This window comes from Coffea arabica, chromosome 2c (genome assembly GCF_036785885.1).
Source record: "Coffea arabica cultivar ET-39 chromosome 2c, Coffea Arabica ET-39 HiFi, whole genome shotgun sequence".
Taxonomy (NCBI): domain Eukaryota; kingdom Viridiplantae; phylum Streptophyta; class Magnoliopsida; order Gentianales; family Rubiaceae; genus Coffea; species Coffea arabica.
Window position 1 is genome coordinate 66,042,497 of NC_092312.1, and position 20,279 is coordinate 66,062,775.

At 35.5% G+C, this 20,279-nt stretch overlaps 2 protein-coding genes across 2 annotated transcripts; one reads left to right on the top strand and one right to left on the bottom strand.

Annotated features, from left to right (window-relative positions):
* Positions 1-1,660: 1,660 nt before the first annotated feature.
* Positions 1,661-12,615, bottom strand: LOC140035749 (uncharacterized). The gene is made up of 9 exons (XM_072077110.1): positions 12,599-12,615; positions 11,623-11,912; positions 11,340-11,445; positions 10,531-10,623; positions 10,255-10,450; positions 9,089-9,267; positions 8,054-8,304; positions 3,401-3,582; positions 1,661-2,086 (listed from the first exon to the last, which is right to left on the bottom strand). Exons 1-9 carry the CDS (start codon positions 12,613-12,615, stop codon positions 1,919-1,921), a joined length of 1,482 nt encoding a protein of 493 aa, XP_071933211.1. The 3' UTR covers positions 1,661-1,918.
* On the top strand, positions 12,544-16,636 carry LOC140035384 (uncharacterized). The gene is made up of 5 exons (XM_072076159.1): positions 12,544-12,701; positions 14,983-15,141; positions 15,220-15,332; positions 15,420-15,479; positions 16,175-16,636. Exons 1-5 carry the CDS (start codon positions 12,638-12,640, stop codon positions 16,385-16,387), a joined length of 609 nt encoding a protein of 202 aa, XP_071932260.1. The 5' UTR covers positions 12,544-12,637; the 3' UTR covers positions 16,388-16,636.
* Positions 16,637-20,279: the final 3,643 nt, after the last annotated feature.

The following is a 20,279-nucleotide window of genomic DNA, read 5'->3' on the forward strand; positions in this document are numbered from 1 at the left end:
CTTGGATTAGCGTCCTCCCCTGTTGACTGAGGACGTTCTAGGCTTGAGGTTTTAGAAGGATCTATCTTAACCAAGTTATGAATACAGAGATGAAACAATCTCGATCCCTCTAATCTCTGAGATTGCTCGAACAATCTTGATATTATCTCAACTCACAAGCTAATGGATTAGGGAACCAAGATGTATTGGTAGAATAGGACCACAATTCAATGTGGTTTTGAATTGATAAGCTAAAATTTGAACGGAGATACAATTCACTTTATATCAAGGGACCACTTCCAAAGGAACTTGAGAGAGAAAAACTCTTAATTTTTATTCAATTTATAATTGTCTCACTACTGATAATATCATAAACTTGGCTATTTATAGCCTTACAAGACTCAAAAACCTAATCTAAATTGGAAACAATACAAGTTTTCTTATTTTACTTGACTTCTAAACTTGACACAACTTCCTAAATAAATTTAGAAGCAATTAACTACTTTTCTAAAACTCTAATTCAGCTAGAATAGGAAACTAACTCAAATTGGCCTAATTATGATCAACATGACCTTAGCCTTTATTCCTCTTATTAAGGACTCAAAAATAACTCAAGACTAACTCTAATTAACTAACAATTATTGTTGAAAACTTAAATAAATAACAAGAAATAAACAGGACAAATCTTCAATGATTCTTGAGCCCGATTGCACTATCAATCATCAAACGAATTTCCTTGAACTTGAAGGGAATCTAAATCTTTATATTCTCATCATTTATGATTCATATTATTCAATTATATCAACATATATAACCATTGATGGGTCGAATTACGAAATTGTAATAAAAACTGCTTTGATCCTATGTTAGTGTAATTGATGAATCGAATTGGTTCTGTTTTTGGTGTAAAAAGACCAAAAATTTTATAAAAAAAAAAAAAAAAAAAGTGAACCTACAACAATTGGATGATCTGGCGCTAGCATGCTATCTTCAAGTGCAGTGTCTCAAAGCCTTGAATGTGTTGGAAACACAGTTTTAAAATAGTTGATCATATGGCACTGCTTTCGGTAGCACAGATTTGTTTTATTACCAGTGGAATTTGGTGTAGCCAAATGTTTATATTCAGGTGCCAAATTTTGATCATTAAAGTGTTCCATGCGCAAATGCAGTATTTGCTCCTAGGAGAAAACTGAAATGGCCGATTGTAGCCAACCTCGGGCTTTAGTTTGATGGAGAAACGTGCATAATCTCTCTCTCTCTCTCTCTCAATGGAGAGCACAAGTTTATAGTTACGGCTGGAATGTAAACTTAAGAACAAGATAACTTCTCGTGTTATTACCATATAGCAGCAAGTGCAGCTTACTGACCTTGTGATTATTTTTCTTCTACTACAGCGTTTCATGCATTTCCCTGATGTCCAAATGATCAGAAGCTCGATACATCACCATCCCATCCTTTGGAAAGGGACACTATTTGATGTCCACATGTAGATAGTTAATTACAAGACTAGACTGTAGGTGAATCATGTTCTTTGGCTTCTCAGGTTGAAGCATAACAGTTAGATATTAGCAAAGACTCAAGCTTCCCCTTCCATGGAAGAAGCTGGAGCGTGAACAATTCAAATATTGCTATTAAATGCACATTGCAAGAAGAAACTCAATTCATGCAATTAAATCAACTATGAAATCACAAACAGGCTATTTATCTTGACATTCCAAAACTGGACTCAGATTCATATAGAGACAAGTTTTAAATTAGTTCATATGTTTGATCAATTAGCAAGATCCAGCTACCATACACTCTACAGAATTTCCCTGCCTGCCAGGCAAAGATGATTTTCCAAAAGTGTTGCATCAAAACTTCATCTCCTGCAGAACATAATATAATGACCCAGATTTGACCATCCATAACTTTTCGGAGAATTCAAGCATCTCAATTCTCAAGTGAAGGGATAAAAGTTTGAGAAAAGCAAACTGCCAATAAGTATGTAAGATGCACAGTATACCCAAATAAAATACCCCCATCTCTTGGCAATACTGGGTGTCATCATGACATGGGAGGCAAACCAATAAAGCAAAGGGCTGGCAGATAAGAATCGAGTAGCAACCTGTTAAAACATGGTGATGGTCATATTATAATTGATGTTATTAAATTACGAAATATATGCTAATCAAAAGTCTAAAAAATTGAATGAACGGCTTCTTATCTTTCACAAATGAATTTGAAGTGTATACTTGAAAGAGACAGATGCATATACTCGATGCCCACAATTTCCTAAAAGTATTATCTGGAAATGGAATGATACATTAAAATGTCCACGGACAATCATTACTTGCACTAAACTTGTAGGAGTAGGAAGTAGAACTCAATCCCAAGATCCACGTAGTTTGACATGTATATCACAAGGGACATTCTATCATAATCTAAGCTGTCATGTACTTTTTAATTGCACAATTGGTCTTCTGTATCCAGTACATTTATTGCCATACATAACTAGTATGGTAAAAAATAAAACCGGTTTGGTTCCTTACTCTCCATGTTAAAACTTTATAACTACAGCCCTATCAAACAACAAGGTTTTAGTTGATGATTATGAGTAATTACACAAGTTCAATTGTAAGAACTATATGTGCTGGCACGAATATGTGAAGCGAAGAGCAAATATTTGTTCGTCCTTTGCATCATAAAACTTTACAAAAACAAGACACTAAATGAAATTCTAGTTAGGAAGCAGCTGTGTATCCATGAGGGGAAAAAAATTTCCAATTGGTTCAAGCCCATAATTGGTTTCCAAGTGTGTCTTAAGCCATATTGATCCTTCAGTCATCCGCCCTTTTAAATTTTTACCTCTTCTATCAGAAGGCAGGATTGATGACCTAATATCAACCAAAAACTTTTCTACAAGTGCATGCTTGCTGCCCTCTACCCAAATAGGAAAACAGGCTACAAGGGAGAAAGAAAACTGCCAAATTTCATGAGAACTAACAATCCACCATCACCAGCAGAAGTGTCTAAATCAGATCCAATCTAAAGATATTTTGGTTCACTATGGCTTACTAAATCAAAAACAATTTCAGGGACTAAAAATCAGTAGTTAGTTAATTGTTTAAGGCACACACAAAGTCATCTCAATTTGCAACATCTGGAAGCAAAAAGACAAACCAAAACTACAGGCATGACATATCACCAGAAGAAGAAAAATCAAGGCCACAAACAAAGAAACAGAATATATCATTGGTAAAGAAACAGAAAAAGGAAAAGAATGTAGCATTAAACTCAGAAAATACCAGCCAAGTCAACTAAACATGACTAGTAAAGCATCTCACACATCAGCAATATAATAATCTAACATCTTCTTCACATATAGTAATAGAACAAATACAAGACATTTGAGAGGTAAAGAAACAGAGGGAAATCCAACCTGCACATGCATGACTAGAAAAGCTGTGGCAGCCATGAAACCAGTATGTAGAATGAAAGGAATAACGAGAACCGGTAAACATGCACGTCCTTCTGATGACACATTGCCTGATTGTAATGAAACATTCCTAACAGTGCTCCATCCCTTGGTAAACCTTTTCCTCTGTCTAAGAGATTGAGCATCTGCAAATAACAAAACTTTTAAATTGCAATAAAATTTGCAAGTTGTAGCCAAAGAAACAGAATTGCAAACTTCATCGAAAGAACAACATATTATGTCGAACTATGGGTAAGCAACATCTTCAATAAAAGCATGCCACACATTTCATGAATTAACTAGTAAACAATTGCAGATATCTAATACTAGTGAAAATTGGTCTCATGATTAAACCTTAACCAATGGTTTATCTGCATGGCAAATATTAAATTTATGAGATAAAGACATTAGGGAATACACAGATCTTAGGCTAGTCAAGCCAACTGCACGTACATAATACTCCTGTAAAATTAACCAAGGGAACTGAAAATAGGTATCTTGAGAGGAAAATATTTAGTCACAGTATTATGAGTGACCAACTAGTATTTATAAGAGTACAAACCTAACAAACTATTTACAAGAATACCCTTACTAATTTATTATCTACAAGAATACTTATATTCTCTTAACACTCCCCCTCAAGTTGGAGCATATATATCATAAGCACCCAACTTGTTACAAATGTATTTCACCCTAGAGCCCCCTAAATTCTTGATAAACACATCAGCCAATTGATCTACAGACGGTACATGAGATGTCTTGATGACCCCGTCAAACAATTTCTCTCGAATGAAATGACAATCAACTTCAATATGTTTTGTCATTTCATGAAACACTGGATTAGACGCAATATGAACAGCCGCCTGATTATCACACACTAAATTCATAGGCTGTTTATGCTCATACCCAAGTTCCAGTAACATGCTCTTCAACTAAACCAACTCACACACAGTATGAGCCATAACGCGGTATTCAGATTCTGCACTTGATCTGGATACAACTGTTTGCTTCTTACTCTTCCACGACACTAAATTACCACCAACAAATACACAATATCTTGTAGTCGATCTTCGATCTGAGGCAGAACCAGCCCAATCTGCATCACTATATCCTTCAATATCAGTGTGTCCATGATTTTGATACAGCAGCCCTTTTCCAGGAACATTCTTAAGATACCTGAAAATCCGTATAACAGCATCCCAATGACTAGTACGAGGGGTATCAAGAAATTGACTCACAACACTCACTGCAAACGAAATGTCAGGTCTCGTTACAGTGAGATAATTTAATTTACCCACAAGTCTTCGATATTGCTTAGGATCATCAAGTAATGCACCTTGATCTCCTGCTAATTTTACATTGGGATCTATAGGAGTATCCACAGGTCGGCAACCTAACATCCCAACTTCACTCAACATATCGAATACATATTTTCTTTGACATAAATAAATCCCATATTTAGACCGAGCTACCTCAATACCCAGAAAATCCTGTAGATGACCTAAATCCTTTGAAAGTTTGCCTGCAGATTGGATTTAAGTTTCTAGATCCCCAAAACATCATCACCTGTAATCACAATGTCATCCACATAAACAACTAATAAAATTTTACCAGCATTAGAATGCCGATAAAATACAAAGTGATCTACTCCACATCTTGTCAGACCGAACTCCATGACAACACTACTAAACCGGCTAAACCAAGCCCTCGGAGACTGTTTCAATCCATATAAGAATTTTTTCAAACGACAAACCAACCGCGGATTCTCCCCCTGAACAACAAATCCAGGAAGTTCCATATATACCTCTTCTTCCAAATCTCCATGCAGAAATGCATTTTTTACATCCAACTGATGCAATGGCCAATTATAAGTTGCTGCCAAAGAGATAAGAAGACGAACAGAGGTAATCTTTGCAACAGGAAAAAATGTTTCTAAGTAGTCTACTCCATACACTTGAGTAAATCCTCTAGCTACCAGACGAGTCTTCAATCTATCAATAGAACCATTAGGCTGCACTTTTATAGTGTACACCCATTTACAACCGACAACAGGCTTACTTGAAGGACGAGGGACAAGATCCCAAGTACCATTTTGTTCCAAAGCAGACATCTCTTCTTGCATAGCTAATCTCCAACCAAGATGATTAAGAGCATAGGTAATAGACTTAGGAATGGAGATAGAATTAAGGAAACCAACAAAAGAAGAGTATGACATAGAGAGACGAGAATAAGAAACAAAATTAGAAATAGGATGGGAAGTACAATTTCTCTTACCTTTGCGTAAAGCAATAGGAAGATCTAACTCAGAGGAGAGCGTCATACCTGGATTTGAAGATTGAGAGTTAATTGGTGAAGTGCGTGGCATATCAGGAACTTTCTCAACCATGGAACGACGAGAGTAAACTTGAAGATGAGGACGAGATAATCGAGCTATGGAATCTGGTGAACTAGATAACTCAGGTAATAAAGGGGAAGGGACTGGTAAAACAGGAGAGGAAAAAGAGGGACACTGGTTTAACTCACAAGACATACTTTGTTTGACAAAATATGCAGTGGATTCAAAGAAAGTAACATCAGCACAAGTAAAAAATCGATTTAAAACTGGACTGTAACATCTATACCCTTTTTGCGCTCGTGCGTATCCTAAGAAAATACACTTAATAGCACGAGAATCTAATTTATCCACCCCGGGAGCAAGCTGATGAACAAAGCACACATCCAAAAATACGCGGAGGCAATTTAAACACAGGTTCATGAGGAACAAGAATGGAGTGAGGTAATTGACCTCCAAGAATACTAGATGGCATGCGATTAATTAAATAACATGCAGTTAAAACTGCATCACTCCAAAATTATTTGGGCACATTCATGTGCAACAGCAGTATTCGAGCAATTTCGATTAAATGCCCAATTTTTCTTTCAGCAACTCCATTCTGTTGTGGAGTGTGAGGACAAGAGGACTGATGAATAATACCAGACTTAGTCATAAAGGTATTAAAAGGAGTGGAAAAATATTCTTTCGCATTATCACTGCGAAGTATACGTACGGGCACACCAAATTGATTCTTTATTTCTGTAACAAATGCACAAAAAATGGAATATAATTCTGAACGATCTTTCATTAAATAAAGCCACGTAACTCTGGAAAAATCATCAACAAAGACTACAAAATATTTAAAACCTAACTTTGAAGTGACTCGACTAGGACCCCAAACATCAGAATGAACTAACAAAAAGAGTTCAGAAACCCGTTTATTGACTCTAGGAGCAAAAGAAACATAATGATGCTTTCCTAACTGACAAGACTCACATTCTAACGAAGATAATTGACTCAAAGTAGGAACCAACTTTTTCAAATTTTGTAAAGACGGATGACCTAAACGACAGTGAATTTCAAGAGGAGAAACAGTAGCAGGACATGCTATCGGACCATTGAAGTTGAGAAAGTAAAGACCATTATGCTCATGCCCTCCACCAATCGTCCTCTGTCTTCAAATCCTGAATGACAACAGAATCAGGAGAAAAAGTAACTGTACACTGTAGAAATTTAGTGAGCTTACTAACAGACATTAGATTAAAGGGCAAATTGGGTTCGTAAAGAACAGAAGACAGCGGAAGTGATGGATTAATTTCTACAGTGCCTAGTCCTTTAACTTTAGTGATAGATCCATCAGCTAAAGTAACATGAGGAAAGGGAGTAGACTCTTGAAAATTAGAAAAAATTTTAGAGGTACCTGACATATGATCAGTAGCCCCGGAATCAATAATCCATGAGTCATTACCTTTTTGTGCTAAAGAAGCAGAGGGAAAAGATGCGTGATTTGTAGCTTGGTACTGTAGGAATTTAACATAATCTTCCTCAGATATAGTAACAGTCTTCTGGGATCCATGTGCTGAAAAACTCGATTCAATTTGGTCAGTGGTAACCGTATTAACAAACCTTTCAACCATGACGAATAGCACGTCAAACCAAAGACAGGGTCAAAACTCGAAATGACAGTGACGGAACAGTGCCGTGAACAGTGAACAGAGAGCGTGAATAGCGCCGTGAACAGTGAACAGTGTCGTGTGAACAGTATCACGATGAATAGTCCGTGTGAACAGTACCACAATGAACAGTATCGCGTGAACAGTCGCGATGACCAAAACTTTTGCTAGATGTTTAACCCTAACTCTAGGACTTTTGCTCTGATACCATGACAATAGGTATCTTGGGAGGAAAACATTTAGTCACAGTATTATGTGTGACCAACTAGTATTTTTAGGAGTACAAACCTAACAAACTATTTACAAGAATACCCTTACTAATTTATTATCTACAAGAATACTTATATTCTCTTAACAGGAACAAATCTTTCAATCCCCATCCCATCATATGCCTTCCCAAATTACATGGTAACAGCACCTCAAATAATACTTGGAGATAACTAACTCGCCGCATAGATGGGCAAACTCTGAGGTAGATAACTAGCAACATAGATGGGCAAACTCTGAGGTAGATGGAAAACTGCAGCATCACAAACCTTATCTTTCTTGGTTCTTTAACCTACTGCTTACTACTTTACCAGATAAAGAGGTGCTGAATAGTCTTGAACACAAACTATTGGAAAGCAATACCTTGCAGTGTGCTTGATGTTTCATCTTCCAGAGAGCCAGGAGTTTCGGGCTCTCCAGTTGTTCCCGGGGGTATAATGTATGCAAACAACTCTTTGTTAGCAGGAAAAGCTCCCAAACCAAGAGAAAAGAAAACTTTAGGAGACAGCTTCACGTAATATACAATTGAACAGATAGCAAGAGACAACACCGGAGTCGCAAGGAGGAAGTTGGGCAACTGTTTCACTTGGAAATACTTCAAGAAGCCCACTCCCCTAGAATTTAAAAAATAAAATAAAATCAGCTCGAATTTAAAAAATAAATTGAAAAATTATTCCAAAAACACATGAATAATGTAAAGGTGAAAAGTAAATTGCAAGTATAGCAGCAGGACAGAAGCAATTGCAACACGTATAGTAAAAATTCCTGTCTCCACATCTATCTGTTCTTCTGCAGGAAGACCAAAAAATATAGAAAATGGCACAAGGGCAGGAATCACAAAAAAAATGTTACCACCAAAACACTTGGATCGACCACAAACATTGGACTGATGCAGCATCCTAGACATGTGAGATACCCAACTATATATACATGCACAAGAAAGAATTCAACAATGAATAGTTAGGGATGACAGCTTGACTGCAAGAATGCCTGAGAGTTGTTGCTTGTTGACAAGCGTTATTGAACATTAGAACTTATTGAAAACAGAAAAAAATTTCACCTTAATAATGATACTAACCTCAATAGTGGCAGAAGAAAAAGGACGAAACATAGATATGCATGTTTATCAGCTATGAACTTACAAATTGGATAATCACTGAAAAGCGCTCATGTATGGAGTGCATTAAGTCTAGGAGTAAGCATACTAAATTACTAATGCTAATCCAATGCAGATGTATTATGGAGAATGATTGATATGTCACAGCATGCTTCCAATTTATTTAAGTTAATAGATGAACCAACAACCCAGTTTGTGTTTCAACTGGACACCAAAGTACATTTGACTATGCATGTATAACAGGCATAAACTTTGAGAGGAAAGAAAATGCATCAACATACCAATAATGACTCTGAATATGATCGTACAGCAAAGGTATTCTTGCCCTGCACCAAGGGATCATTTCATCCTCTGCATGTCTTCTACAGATATTTAAATATCCGTATGCTTGAAAAGAGACAAAAGGAATAAAGATACAGAAGCAACGGAAAGCACCAGAAACAACCACCGGCAGAGCAAGCTGGCATTAATAAAAGGAATAATTAGGACATAACCTGAGTTTGATAATAGCCACAACCAGGAATTCTACACATCAAAGGGAATGAAAAATTAACATTAAAGTTATCATTTTCTCTTAAGAACCAAATCAAATGTAAAAGTTAAAAACTATTGGTGAGGATACTTCTTCTCCACAGTTCGTGCAACTCTACACTCTTGAATTATTAATCTTGAAAGGGATTAAAAAGTAAACAAATCCAATCACTAAGCTACAGGCTCTTGGAACCGTTAGTCTAGTAATCATCTTATCAATGCATAAAAACCAGACAATAGGTAAAGATGACAAGAGTAACTAACAAGACCGTCAATCAAATTGATACACAAAGCCATTTGTTAGTAGGTCATTGCTCAGGAAGATAAAGTTCAAGCAAATGTCAAGAAAAGATCACAGGCATCCCAAAGATCATATACATTCATGAGAAAAAAAATGGTAGAACAGTTTCAAACATACATAAGAATAGATCAGGGGTTCCAACGATCAAATACAGTCTGCATGCACACACTCAAAGCTGGTGAAAGATTCAACTCAATTAGGGACTACCTACACCACCAGTAGCTATCTACGTACAAACACACTGATCCGTACCATGCTGCTTCACAAAAAAGTATGACCATAACACACACAGAAGTTCTACCAAAGAAATTAACATGTTTCTCAAGTCACTACTAATGCCAATCCTAGTATGTCAAAGAAGAAAGGATAAAGGTGACAAGAAAAACTCCAGCTTTTTGTGCTGTGGATGGAAATGCACAGTCTGACTACCCGTAGAGATTTTGCAGATTTTATGAAGTTTTAATATCTCCATTTGGTATATAGAGATATTGCACATCCAAACAGAAAGAACCAAGAATAAATAGTTGAAAATTTATTTGTAGCCTAAATTTAACCTTATTACTGGCTAAGGACCAGCAGAAAAGGATTATTTAGAAGGGGAAATAGGGCACTTACAGAAGCATGCTTTTTGAGAATGATGGCATCATAAGCCTGATGCATTGCTTGAAAGCAAAAATAGCCAGCATTGAGCATCCCATTTGACCTAGCAGCGCCAGAGAGAGCAAAGCAAAGTGTTGCAACATTATTTGCATGACCCAATAAATTGTACAATCCCACAATTGAGAAGACAGCATACAAACTCTCAGAATATCTGCAGATCAGAAGATCAAGCTATGTTCAGCCTAAATATTTCTTATTCATGCTTAAAAAAGGTTTGGCACATGAAATTACATTGATGAGTAGAATACGGAGGCTGGATTAAAGCAGAACAAAATTGATGCTCGCAATGCTACTTCTGAGTCATTCAATATAAGAATTGAAAGCCTGTTTGAAAGAAAAAAACAAAAGCGGAAGTCAGAAACCAAATAGGTCTGTATCACCATTAAAAAAAAGGACGCACACACAAACACACATTTATTTATATAAACAAATGCATTTGCCAGTATGTTGGAAGCTACGAAGGATACTGCTAAATCACAGAACCACAAAAACAAACAGCAATCTAATCTGATTTTATTGCAGCTAGACTTCCATCAATTGTTAACAAGATTTTCTTCTTTAGGGGCTAAATTGTTGTCATACAGATGAATATATGTTTTAATAGCAATAGATGCAGTATGTTTGAACTATTGCAACATTTAGACGAATAACGCGATCATATACTGTTATATTAACTTCCATCTGATAAACTTTATGTTTGGAAGTGACAATACACATGGTTAAGGACAAAGCAATAAGCACAAAACAGACATATTTGACACGCCTGAAAACATCAAGTGAGCAATATATATATATATATATATATATATATATATATATACATCTTTTAATTACTCTGATAACAGAGTTTCCATTTCATTATTCTGAAATTCACTTTATTTGTATGTTAATCCTATTAAGAGCATATCCACAAGACATCGCATTCCTCGACCAGAGTTTAAAATGGAAAATATACCATTAAATGACAAAAAGCCTTTCACATTATCTCAACATGAAAGATAACTATTTAAATGCATCATGCCAAAAATATCCTTGCGAACCTGTAAATATATAAAGCAGTGAAAACAAATGCAATGTTGTTAAGTACATATCCCGATAATCCCAGTACAGCTTTATGTCCAATAATTGGTATCAATGGTGCAAAAACTGCGGGAAAAGAGACATAAGAAAACTTTAATATAAGAAATTTTGCACAATATCACTAATACAAAAATAAAAACAATTTTCTCCCCTCCCCCACCCTTCAAATTCCTGGTACAATTTTGATTTTGGATGTCCCATTTAAAGGACTTATTCAGTAAAATTAAAATTAGAAAAACTGACCAGTTCGAGATAAGAGAGAGATGCAAATGGGGAGCAAAGGGAAAAAGGCGTAGGACTGTTCATATTCATAGCCACATTGTGCGATACGAACATAGTAAACACTGTCCCAAACAATGCTGCCCTCCAATGCAGACGCAACATGTGGAAACAGCAGTTGAGGATCTGTATCAGCATTGGCGTTGGCGTCTGCGGATGAGAGGCAGCCAGGGTAAATAAAAGCGGAGGTGTCGTATGGGCTGAGAAAAGATCGCCAGAGAGATATCAAGGTTATTAACAAAAGCCGCGTGACCCTAAAGTTTTCAACAGTTACCAATAGAGGTTGTTTGAGAAAATGCACTATGTGTTGATGATTTTGGGGAAATGTCTTTGATTGAGTTGGATGAAATTAGGTTTCTTGTGCTTACAATCTAAAAATAGCATTTAATATGCATTTTTATTCTGTATCCACTAGAATAATATAAAGTTCTGTCAAATGTGCTCTACTTAATTGGTCAAAATTTTAATTTGACGGACTAAACTAGTGTTTTTGAGAACTTAAGCAAATTTGTTGAAACCGAAAACATAAGGGGCTAAATTCATTTTACATGAAAACATTAGGATCAAATCAGTTCACATCCAAATGATTGAGGACTAAATAAATGTTATTTATCCCTTATTCCATAATCACCATTTTATGGTAGACACTTCCCCTTATATAGTTAGTGGCTATGATTAAGGAACATGCTTTGTGATTATTCAGAAGTTATTGAAGGCTTTGTATTGGCCGTGAATTGTATCCTTCTAACTATCCGATAAGAGTTTATTTGGATGATTTATTTGAGATAATTACTGTAGCATTTTTTGTGATGTGATGTATGTGAGATAAAAAGGTGATTGGGATTTGTGAGGCAAATTATTTTTTTTTATCTCTATCCAAACACACTCATTGTTTCTCTTTAACTTGTTTTGTCTTCAGATTATAAAAGCATTCAGGAACCCAGACTTCTTCAACATTGTGTTTCCATCACTATTTGAGATGTGTAACATGGATACCAGTAGCAAGACAGAACAGATTCCTTCCACAACTGGGACCAAAACAGGTATTGCAGATTTTTTTTAAGTCAAATCATTTTTGGCATTCTGAATGTAATCATTTTGTCCCAAGCAAGCAGTATTAGAACTTATGTTTGGATTTAACAGTTAATATGTCTGAAATTTGGTGCAGTCAAATGCTTATCTTTTCCCAAATATTTATGGTAAATGTGCCAGAAATTGTAGATCCTGTCTGTGTTTAGTTTGGCAACTAGTAAACGCTATTGAAGGTTATACTTGGTATGCATTATGAGGAAAACCAAACTGATGAATAGCTTCTCTTTGTTGGGAAAAAAAAAGAAAGAAAATATGAATGTTTTATGAAGTCTAAACTAATTTTGTGCTTTAGTTTGCAAGGAGTTCTCTACTTATTTTTACGTTTCTGATTTATTAGGCCTTCCTGATTGTTTATTTGAAGTATAATAAGTTGTTAGTCAGTTGACTAGCTTTGAGGGTAAGTTGAATGAATGGTTTCTTGTATATTTTGTTTAGTCTCACTTTCATCTGTGATCGTAACAAACATAAAACTTGACATTTTGTCAACTATTCCAATTAAATTTGTTCAATATGGCAATAGATTATACTGGAAACAGTCATGTGCCATGCAATTTTTGATATTGGTACTAAATATATGTCTTCAACTAGCCTTCCAGAGCTTACTCCTGTCAGACAATTATAACTTTGTCCGCTGCCAAGCTACGTAGCTGCTTTACTGTTCAATACCTTAGCCCGAAAGTGTGTTTCCTTAATTCTTCTTCCTTCTTTCTTTCTTTTTTAATTTATTTTTCCTGGCATGGTAGCTTCTTGCCAATGTGGTTGTGGGCTAATAACCTGCATTTGTTCAGCTGATATTGGTCACAAATAATTCTGCTAGTGTTAGGCATTGGCTGACTACATGCGTATGACCCATAGACTTCAATTAATGTGTTTAAGAATTTATATTTAAAGAACCCCACATTTGGCAAACGTGTGGACTTCAGAGCTGCCCACCAAATCAGCTGATGATGTGATGATTTTTGGTTAAGTTATACTTTCTTAAATGTGTAGGTAACGCTAAAAAATATGTTTATAGCCACTGATTGAAGAACTCTGGATGGGCTTTTATATTGTTCCAAATATCTAGTGCAACAAGTGTTCTTTTATTATGAAATTGGAATTTGAGTGTCCTCAATGGTGAGCCATGTGCATTGCACAATAGTCCATCCAAAAGAGCGATGGTGAAAAGAAAATGGACTTGGTGCGAAGAATTAATGAAATTTTGATGTTCCTATCTATATTTCACAGGCTAAACTGAGACTAACCCTAAGTTCCCTTCTTAGTATCTGTCTCAACAAGTGCATGTTAGTTCATGTTCCACCAACTCTCAACTATTGCAAATTGTTTCCACCACGTGTTCAGGATAATCACAGTATTATCTGGTCCATGTAGGAAAAGTTTACTAAGAACTGATTGATTAATTCCTTCTATAAGATCCATGATGTGAGGGAATATGCATGTAATTTCCAGTCATTTCTTCAATTTTGGGGGGTTTGTAGCCCTATCTGTGTCACTTTTCCACTGATAATAATTTGTTTTTTCATTTTGTATTCATTTTTTAAAAATAAATTTAAAAGTGGTCTACCAATTAGCCAAGTGTCTTTGGAAACTATTGTGTCTACATACTGTGACTCGTCTTTTACATCAAAAAGTGAATGTGTGGGAACTTTCCTTATTGCCGCGTGATGGTTTCCTTACTTATATAGGTTTTTGAATCTCTTTTCTCCACTTTCCTTTGAGCTTTTCAGGAGAAGAAGATTTATAGGCTGACAATGTTTACGGACTTTTATAGCACAAAGCAGTAATGTCTTGAATTGCCTGATATTAATTTCTTCATGGAAAGTCAGTCAAAAGTTGCCTTTTCCTATGCTTTTTTTGCATGGAACTTCAATTCTAATCAGCCATATCTACATGGGGAACAAGAGATCACTCAATCCCATAATTAAAGAATAAATTGATATCTGAATGGAATCTTGTGTGGGGAATGTCATTTGGAACATATGTTGGTTCTAATAGAGTATTTTGTCTGTGGACTATTAGAATACGCATTAATGTACTCATTCATTGATACTGCAGATACCTGTGCATAAATTATGATGCTAGGATTTGCATATATATACACCAAAGTTATTAATAATATGCACATACAGAAAATTGAAAAAAACTGTGTGACTTTTGTACATTGCTTTTAAATTCCTCAATGCAAAAGATATCTGACCTGAAGATGATTGAGCTATGATATATTGGTTGCAGAAGAGGCTGAGCTGGAAAATTTTTCTGATGTACATGGTAATATAGTGAATTGTATAACATCACTCATTCATGTGGCACGGGTCACTGATATTGTTGAACAGAAGACAAAGTTGATAGATGTGTTTTCAATCTCTCTCACACCTAAATTCCCATGGACCGGTATTACACTTTTCACATTTTAAGTCCTTTATAAATTAATTATGGTTCATCTCCACTAATAAAATTGTCCTTTGGCAGTTAAAATGTCAGTGTTTTCATCATTAAAAGAGCTTTCCTCGAGGCTTGGTGACATTCCATTCAACTCTGAAGATCCTTCTTTACCTGCCAGCTCAACTGCTTTCTTTCATGAGGTAATTCAATATATCTGAGTAATTCCACATCCCTTAGATTAACATGTGTCTGAGTAAGACATCGGCTAACCATCTGGCTTCTTCCAGTTATTCCATAAGGTGTCTCCAGGGGTGGTTGAATGTATAAGGACAATCAAGATTGGCCAGGTATCCCCTGTTCTTTTAGTTGCTTCACTGAGTCTGGAGTAAAGTTTATATTCAGTTTTTTCATCTCTTCAACATTTTTCAGTAGTTTTCTGATATATCTCTTTGTACTTTTTTGTTGTTTTTGCTTTCTTCCTTTTTCCTACTTCGGTCATTTCAACAATGTCTTTCCTGTTAGAGAAGACTTCTTGGGTACTCCAGTAGTTTGATTTGAAAGTCCCCGTCTTAGTAAATCTCAGGATCAAGTCCCTCAACAAGGACCTTGATATTTTTTGAACATTTAGTTTACATTTTTTTTTATATCCATGTTAAGAATTCCTGTCTAAGTTGAATCTATATTCTGTCTTTCTAAAACGTATATGTCAGTCCTTCCTCCTTACGCCGTAGATATTTTGATTTACACCATTGTTACAATCATGCAATGCCAACAGATACTGGAGGCTTTTTCCTAATTGGACTTTGTTGTAAATCCCGTCCATGACATTCAAATACTAGTTCCATATTTGTACTTTCTGAAGTTACATGTCTAATTTTAAGCACTCATATGCACATATCTGTTTTCATCGTGTATTGGTGATTGTTTGATTCCTTATGCATCAGCACTCCTGCCTGTTTTCATTGTATTTTGGTGATTTTTTGGTTCCCTATGCATCGTCTTCCTATCCGATGAGTAGCTTATCCTTCTGGATTAAATTCAGGTTCATGTAGCAGCATCTGAGTGCCTCCTGGATTTGTTAACTATGTACCGAGATACTCATCCAGTGCATCCACCAGAAATAGGGTTTAAGGATGAGCTTCTTCATCTGTCCGAAATAGAAAAGAGTGAAGAGGCGAAGTTTTCATTGAGGAAATGTGTTGACATCCTGGAAACTCTTGAAAGAGACAGCAATACTCTTCCTGAATGTAGCTAGTTACAAGCTAGGCGCTGGTATCGTCTCCTATATACGAAAAAGATGCACTTATTTTTGGATGTAGTCGCCAAAATTCAGTTCTGGACTAATCTTTTTACCTGCTTCCGACCGCCGGAGGATGTAGGCAAAAGGAAAGCATCGGAAAGTAGAGGACCATGATGGTTACAGAAGTTAAATTTGAATATTGAGTCTATAAAATGGTCAATATGAAATTATTCATTCATACTTCTTACGAATCTATTTCCCAAATATGGAAAATTGTTTGAAATTTTTGCATTATTTCCTTAAGTTTTGATGTACTTTTTGTTGGTACTGCAAAAGACATCTTGTTTATATTTCCTACTGTAAACTAAGAAAAAAGGGAGAGAAAATACTCTTCTTCGTCTCTTTGGACTACACAATATATAAATATATATACACAAGTGTAACCTAATTTAGATACTAAAATCATACTAATCTAAATAATCTACTACCTAATTAATATATGATACTATAATCAAATCTTTCCTAATATTTACAATAGCAAATATTTTCATAATATCATATCACATATCTTCAACACTCCCCCTCAAGATGGAGCATAGATGTTAATCATGCCCATCTTGTCACAAATGTAATCAATTCTCGGATCATTTAGAGGTTTAGTGAAAATATCAGCTAATTGTTCTCCAGTTTTCACATGACTAGTTGAGATCAAGTTTTGTTGGATTTTTTTTCACGAACAAAGTGGCAATCAATTTCTATATGCTTTGTTCTCTCCACTTGAAAAATAGTTTTGCATCTTCCCTTAGCCAAATCTTCTTTTCTTCCCCGTCAACGGGTGGGTCATCAGTGAGATGATCATTTCTATCGATGCTGCGCAGATATATCCGAATAGTTTTACCCCAATCCAAAAAAAATTTTTTCCACTCAATTTGTGTTCAGTAATTTCTGGCATCATAAATTTGTAGGAATAACATCAGAAATTACTGTTTTCATCTCTCTACTACTACCTTTCATATCTGCCATTATAATTCACACAAGAAAGACCTAAAAGTGACTCAATATGGTCACATCAAACTCAATAGGGACACAAGAAAGACCTAAAAGTGATAACAGACCTAAAGTGACTCAATAGGGTCACGTCAAACTCAATAGGAACACAAGAAAGACCTAAAAGTAACTCAATAGGGTCACGTCAAAAGACAAACTGATAACAGAAGCTGAAGCTCTGATACTATGAAAACTAAGAAAAAAGGGAGAGAAAATACTCTTCTTTATATTTTTGGACTACACAATATACAAATATATATACACAAGTGTAACTTAATTTAGATCCTAAAATCATGCTAATTTAAATCAATCTACTACCTAATTAATATATGATACTATAATCATATGATACCTAATTAATATATAATACTATAATCAAATCTTTCCTAATATTTACAATAGCAAATATTTCCATAATATCATATCACATATCTTCAACACCTACGATCTTCTGTTAGGTCCAGGATTGAATTAATTCTCACATATTTTTTTAATATTGCGAACACAGTTTTTTTTTTTTGGTTAAAATATCATTTAATATCGTAATTTTCCTCAAATAGTCAAGTCTCAGAAAGAGCAGGCTGAGAAGTCCCAAAATTGGTCCAAGAAATAAGAGAAAAAAAATGGTCCGAAGGTAAAGCCTGTTGTTGTTTTTTGCTTGGTTGACAACAATGCCCCAATTCAAGTTCCAAATACTTGTGTAATGCCAATCTCAAAAAAAGTATACTAACCAGACAAGCAAAAAAGCAATTTTGTATATTTCTGCCTGTTTTTGGTGAAACTATGAGTTGGACAAATGCTGTGCGAGCCCTTCCCTGGAGACATCATACCGACAATGAAGAGATGCTTCGTAGTCACCAAAGTCTTCTGTTTAATCATTCAGCCTAAGTAATATATGGGAATCTAACATCAAATTAAAATACAGAAGCATGAAGCCTTCATGTACGATGACACAAAATGGCAAAACTTAAATTAATTTTCTAAAGCCAGCATTCTGTTTTTTTGTTGCTAATTTTCGTACAGGTCTGACAATTGGCATGTGGACACCACTCCACAAATGATGCCTGATACAATAAATCCCTTTGACGGCATTCGGAGCTAAAACAGTGCTTTATAATATCTTGGATAGGACAAATTCAAACACGTATTAGATTCTTATACTTACAATTTCAAACAAATCCCGTGATGTTCTCTGCTTGTGTTTTAGTGTTTACCTCATGCATGGTTAGCCATCTCGACCGAATACGATGCCACTCGGTCAAGTCATAATCAAAATGGAGAGGATCAGTACGATATCGATCCCCGAATCGTGGATAATTTCATATTCGCAGCGACTCGCTATGACTTGGCCGATTCGAATCCATAATGCACGGAATCGGCCAAAATATCAATCAACTCGGAGTCGACTCAAATATTTTTTTTTTTCATATTTTACTTTTTATAGTATTTTCCATTTTTAGTAATTTTTTAAATTTTTTTGAAAATTTTTATGTACTATAATGTGCGTATCACTTGATATTCAACCAATATACCGCAACAAATATGAAACAACTGTGACCGCAACGCAACCGCGACCTGCAATGGCGAATCATGACCTGATGCTTTCTGGTCCAGCCGTCTGGAGAGGGGTTATAAAGACCAAGGTATCTATTCTCATTCTCAAAAGGCTAAAAACACATGCACACACAAAGAAAGAGATGGAAATCCAAGAAGCACAAGGACATGGCCATTTGGTTCTAGTCCCATACCCATTACAGGGGCACATGACCCCAACACTTCAGCTTGCAAGTATCCTTCACTCCAAGGGCTTCTCTATCACCATTGCGCATGCCAAGTTCAAGTCTCCTAAAGCTTTTGATCACCCTGATTTCAACTTTTTACCCGTAGCAGAAAACCTATCTGAACATCATATAGCCAATAAAGATCGTATAGCTCAAGTGTCAATTATCAACACCAAATGTGAAGCACCACTACAGGAAAGTTTGACAAATCTAATCAAGCAAAAGCCTCAATCTCGAGTAAACTGCATCATATATGACACAGTCATGTACTGTGCAGAAGCAGTGGCTTCCAATATGAAGCTTCCAAGCATTATACTGCGCACCAGCAGTGCCTCTTCTTTCATTGCTTACTGTGCAATTCTAAACCTTCCCCTAGAAGACTGCATTCCGCTTAAAGGTACTTACTTCCAAACTCTACTGGCCCGATTTGGCAAATGAGTTTTTTGAGTGTTTGTCTAAAACTTTATTGTAACTCACTATAGAAGTCGTAGGAAAAATTTTTGAAGTGTATAAATTTTTGGATATTTTGAATTGTATAATTTAAAAATTTTGAAAAGTTTTTTGAGATTGTTGTAGTTAAAAGTGTAAAATAATTTGTAGTAGACAAACTTGGCAAAAACCTTGTTTGCCAAATAGGCCCTATATACATACACACGACTAATACTTCACATGCTTTGCACGTGATTTTGTCATTACAAAATGTAATATTCTCAATCACCAACTCAATATTGTTTGGTGGAAAGCACATGTGCTGTGGATTTGAAGGTTTTTGGCCTACCATGCTTTACTTTAATTACTGCATATATTGTTGGTTGAATAATTTCTTTTCTTCTTCAAATAGTGATGCATACCAACTCCCTTTCCAATCTCCTTCATTAGATTGGATCTCTTTTGAAATAGTTAATAAATTAGCAATTTTATGTTTTTTTTTTCTATTAAAAGAGAGAAATTTTACACAATTTGCATAATTGACCTCAGAATTTGCCATCAAATAACAGTTGTAGGGAAAAAATGAAACTGCTATACCTTGGGGTCTAGCCTGTACTATAAGGCTGTGATTTTGAGTTTTTTCTAGAACA

Bases quoted from the DNA above. Each gene is read 5' to 3' on its own strand.
- LOC140035749 (XM_072077110.1), bottom strand. The intron at 10,451-10,530 runs GTAATTTCATGT...TCTGATCTGCAG, and splicing joins TCCGTATTCTACTCATCAAT to ATATTCTGAGAGTTTGTATG. The intron at 3,583-8,053 runs GTATTGCTTTCC...TGTTATTTGCAG, and splicing joins AACATCAAGCACACTGCAAG to ATGCTCAATCTCTTAGACAG.
- LOC140035384 (XM_072076159.1), top strand. From the start codon at position 12,638: ATGTGTAACATGGATACCAGTAGCAAGACAGAACAGATTCCTTCCACA. The intron at 12,702-14,982 runs GTATTGCAGATT...TATTGGTTGCAG, and splicing joins CACAACTGGGACCAAAACAG to AAGAGGCTGAGCTGGAAAAT. The intron at 15,142-15,219 runs GTATTACACTTT...GTCCTTTGGCAG, and splicing joins ACCTAAATTCCCATGGACCG to TTAAAATGTCAGTGTTTTCA.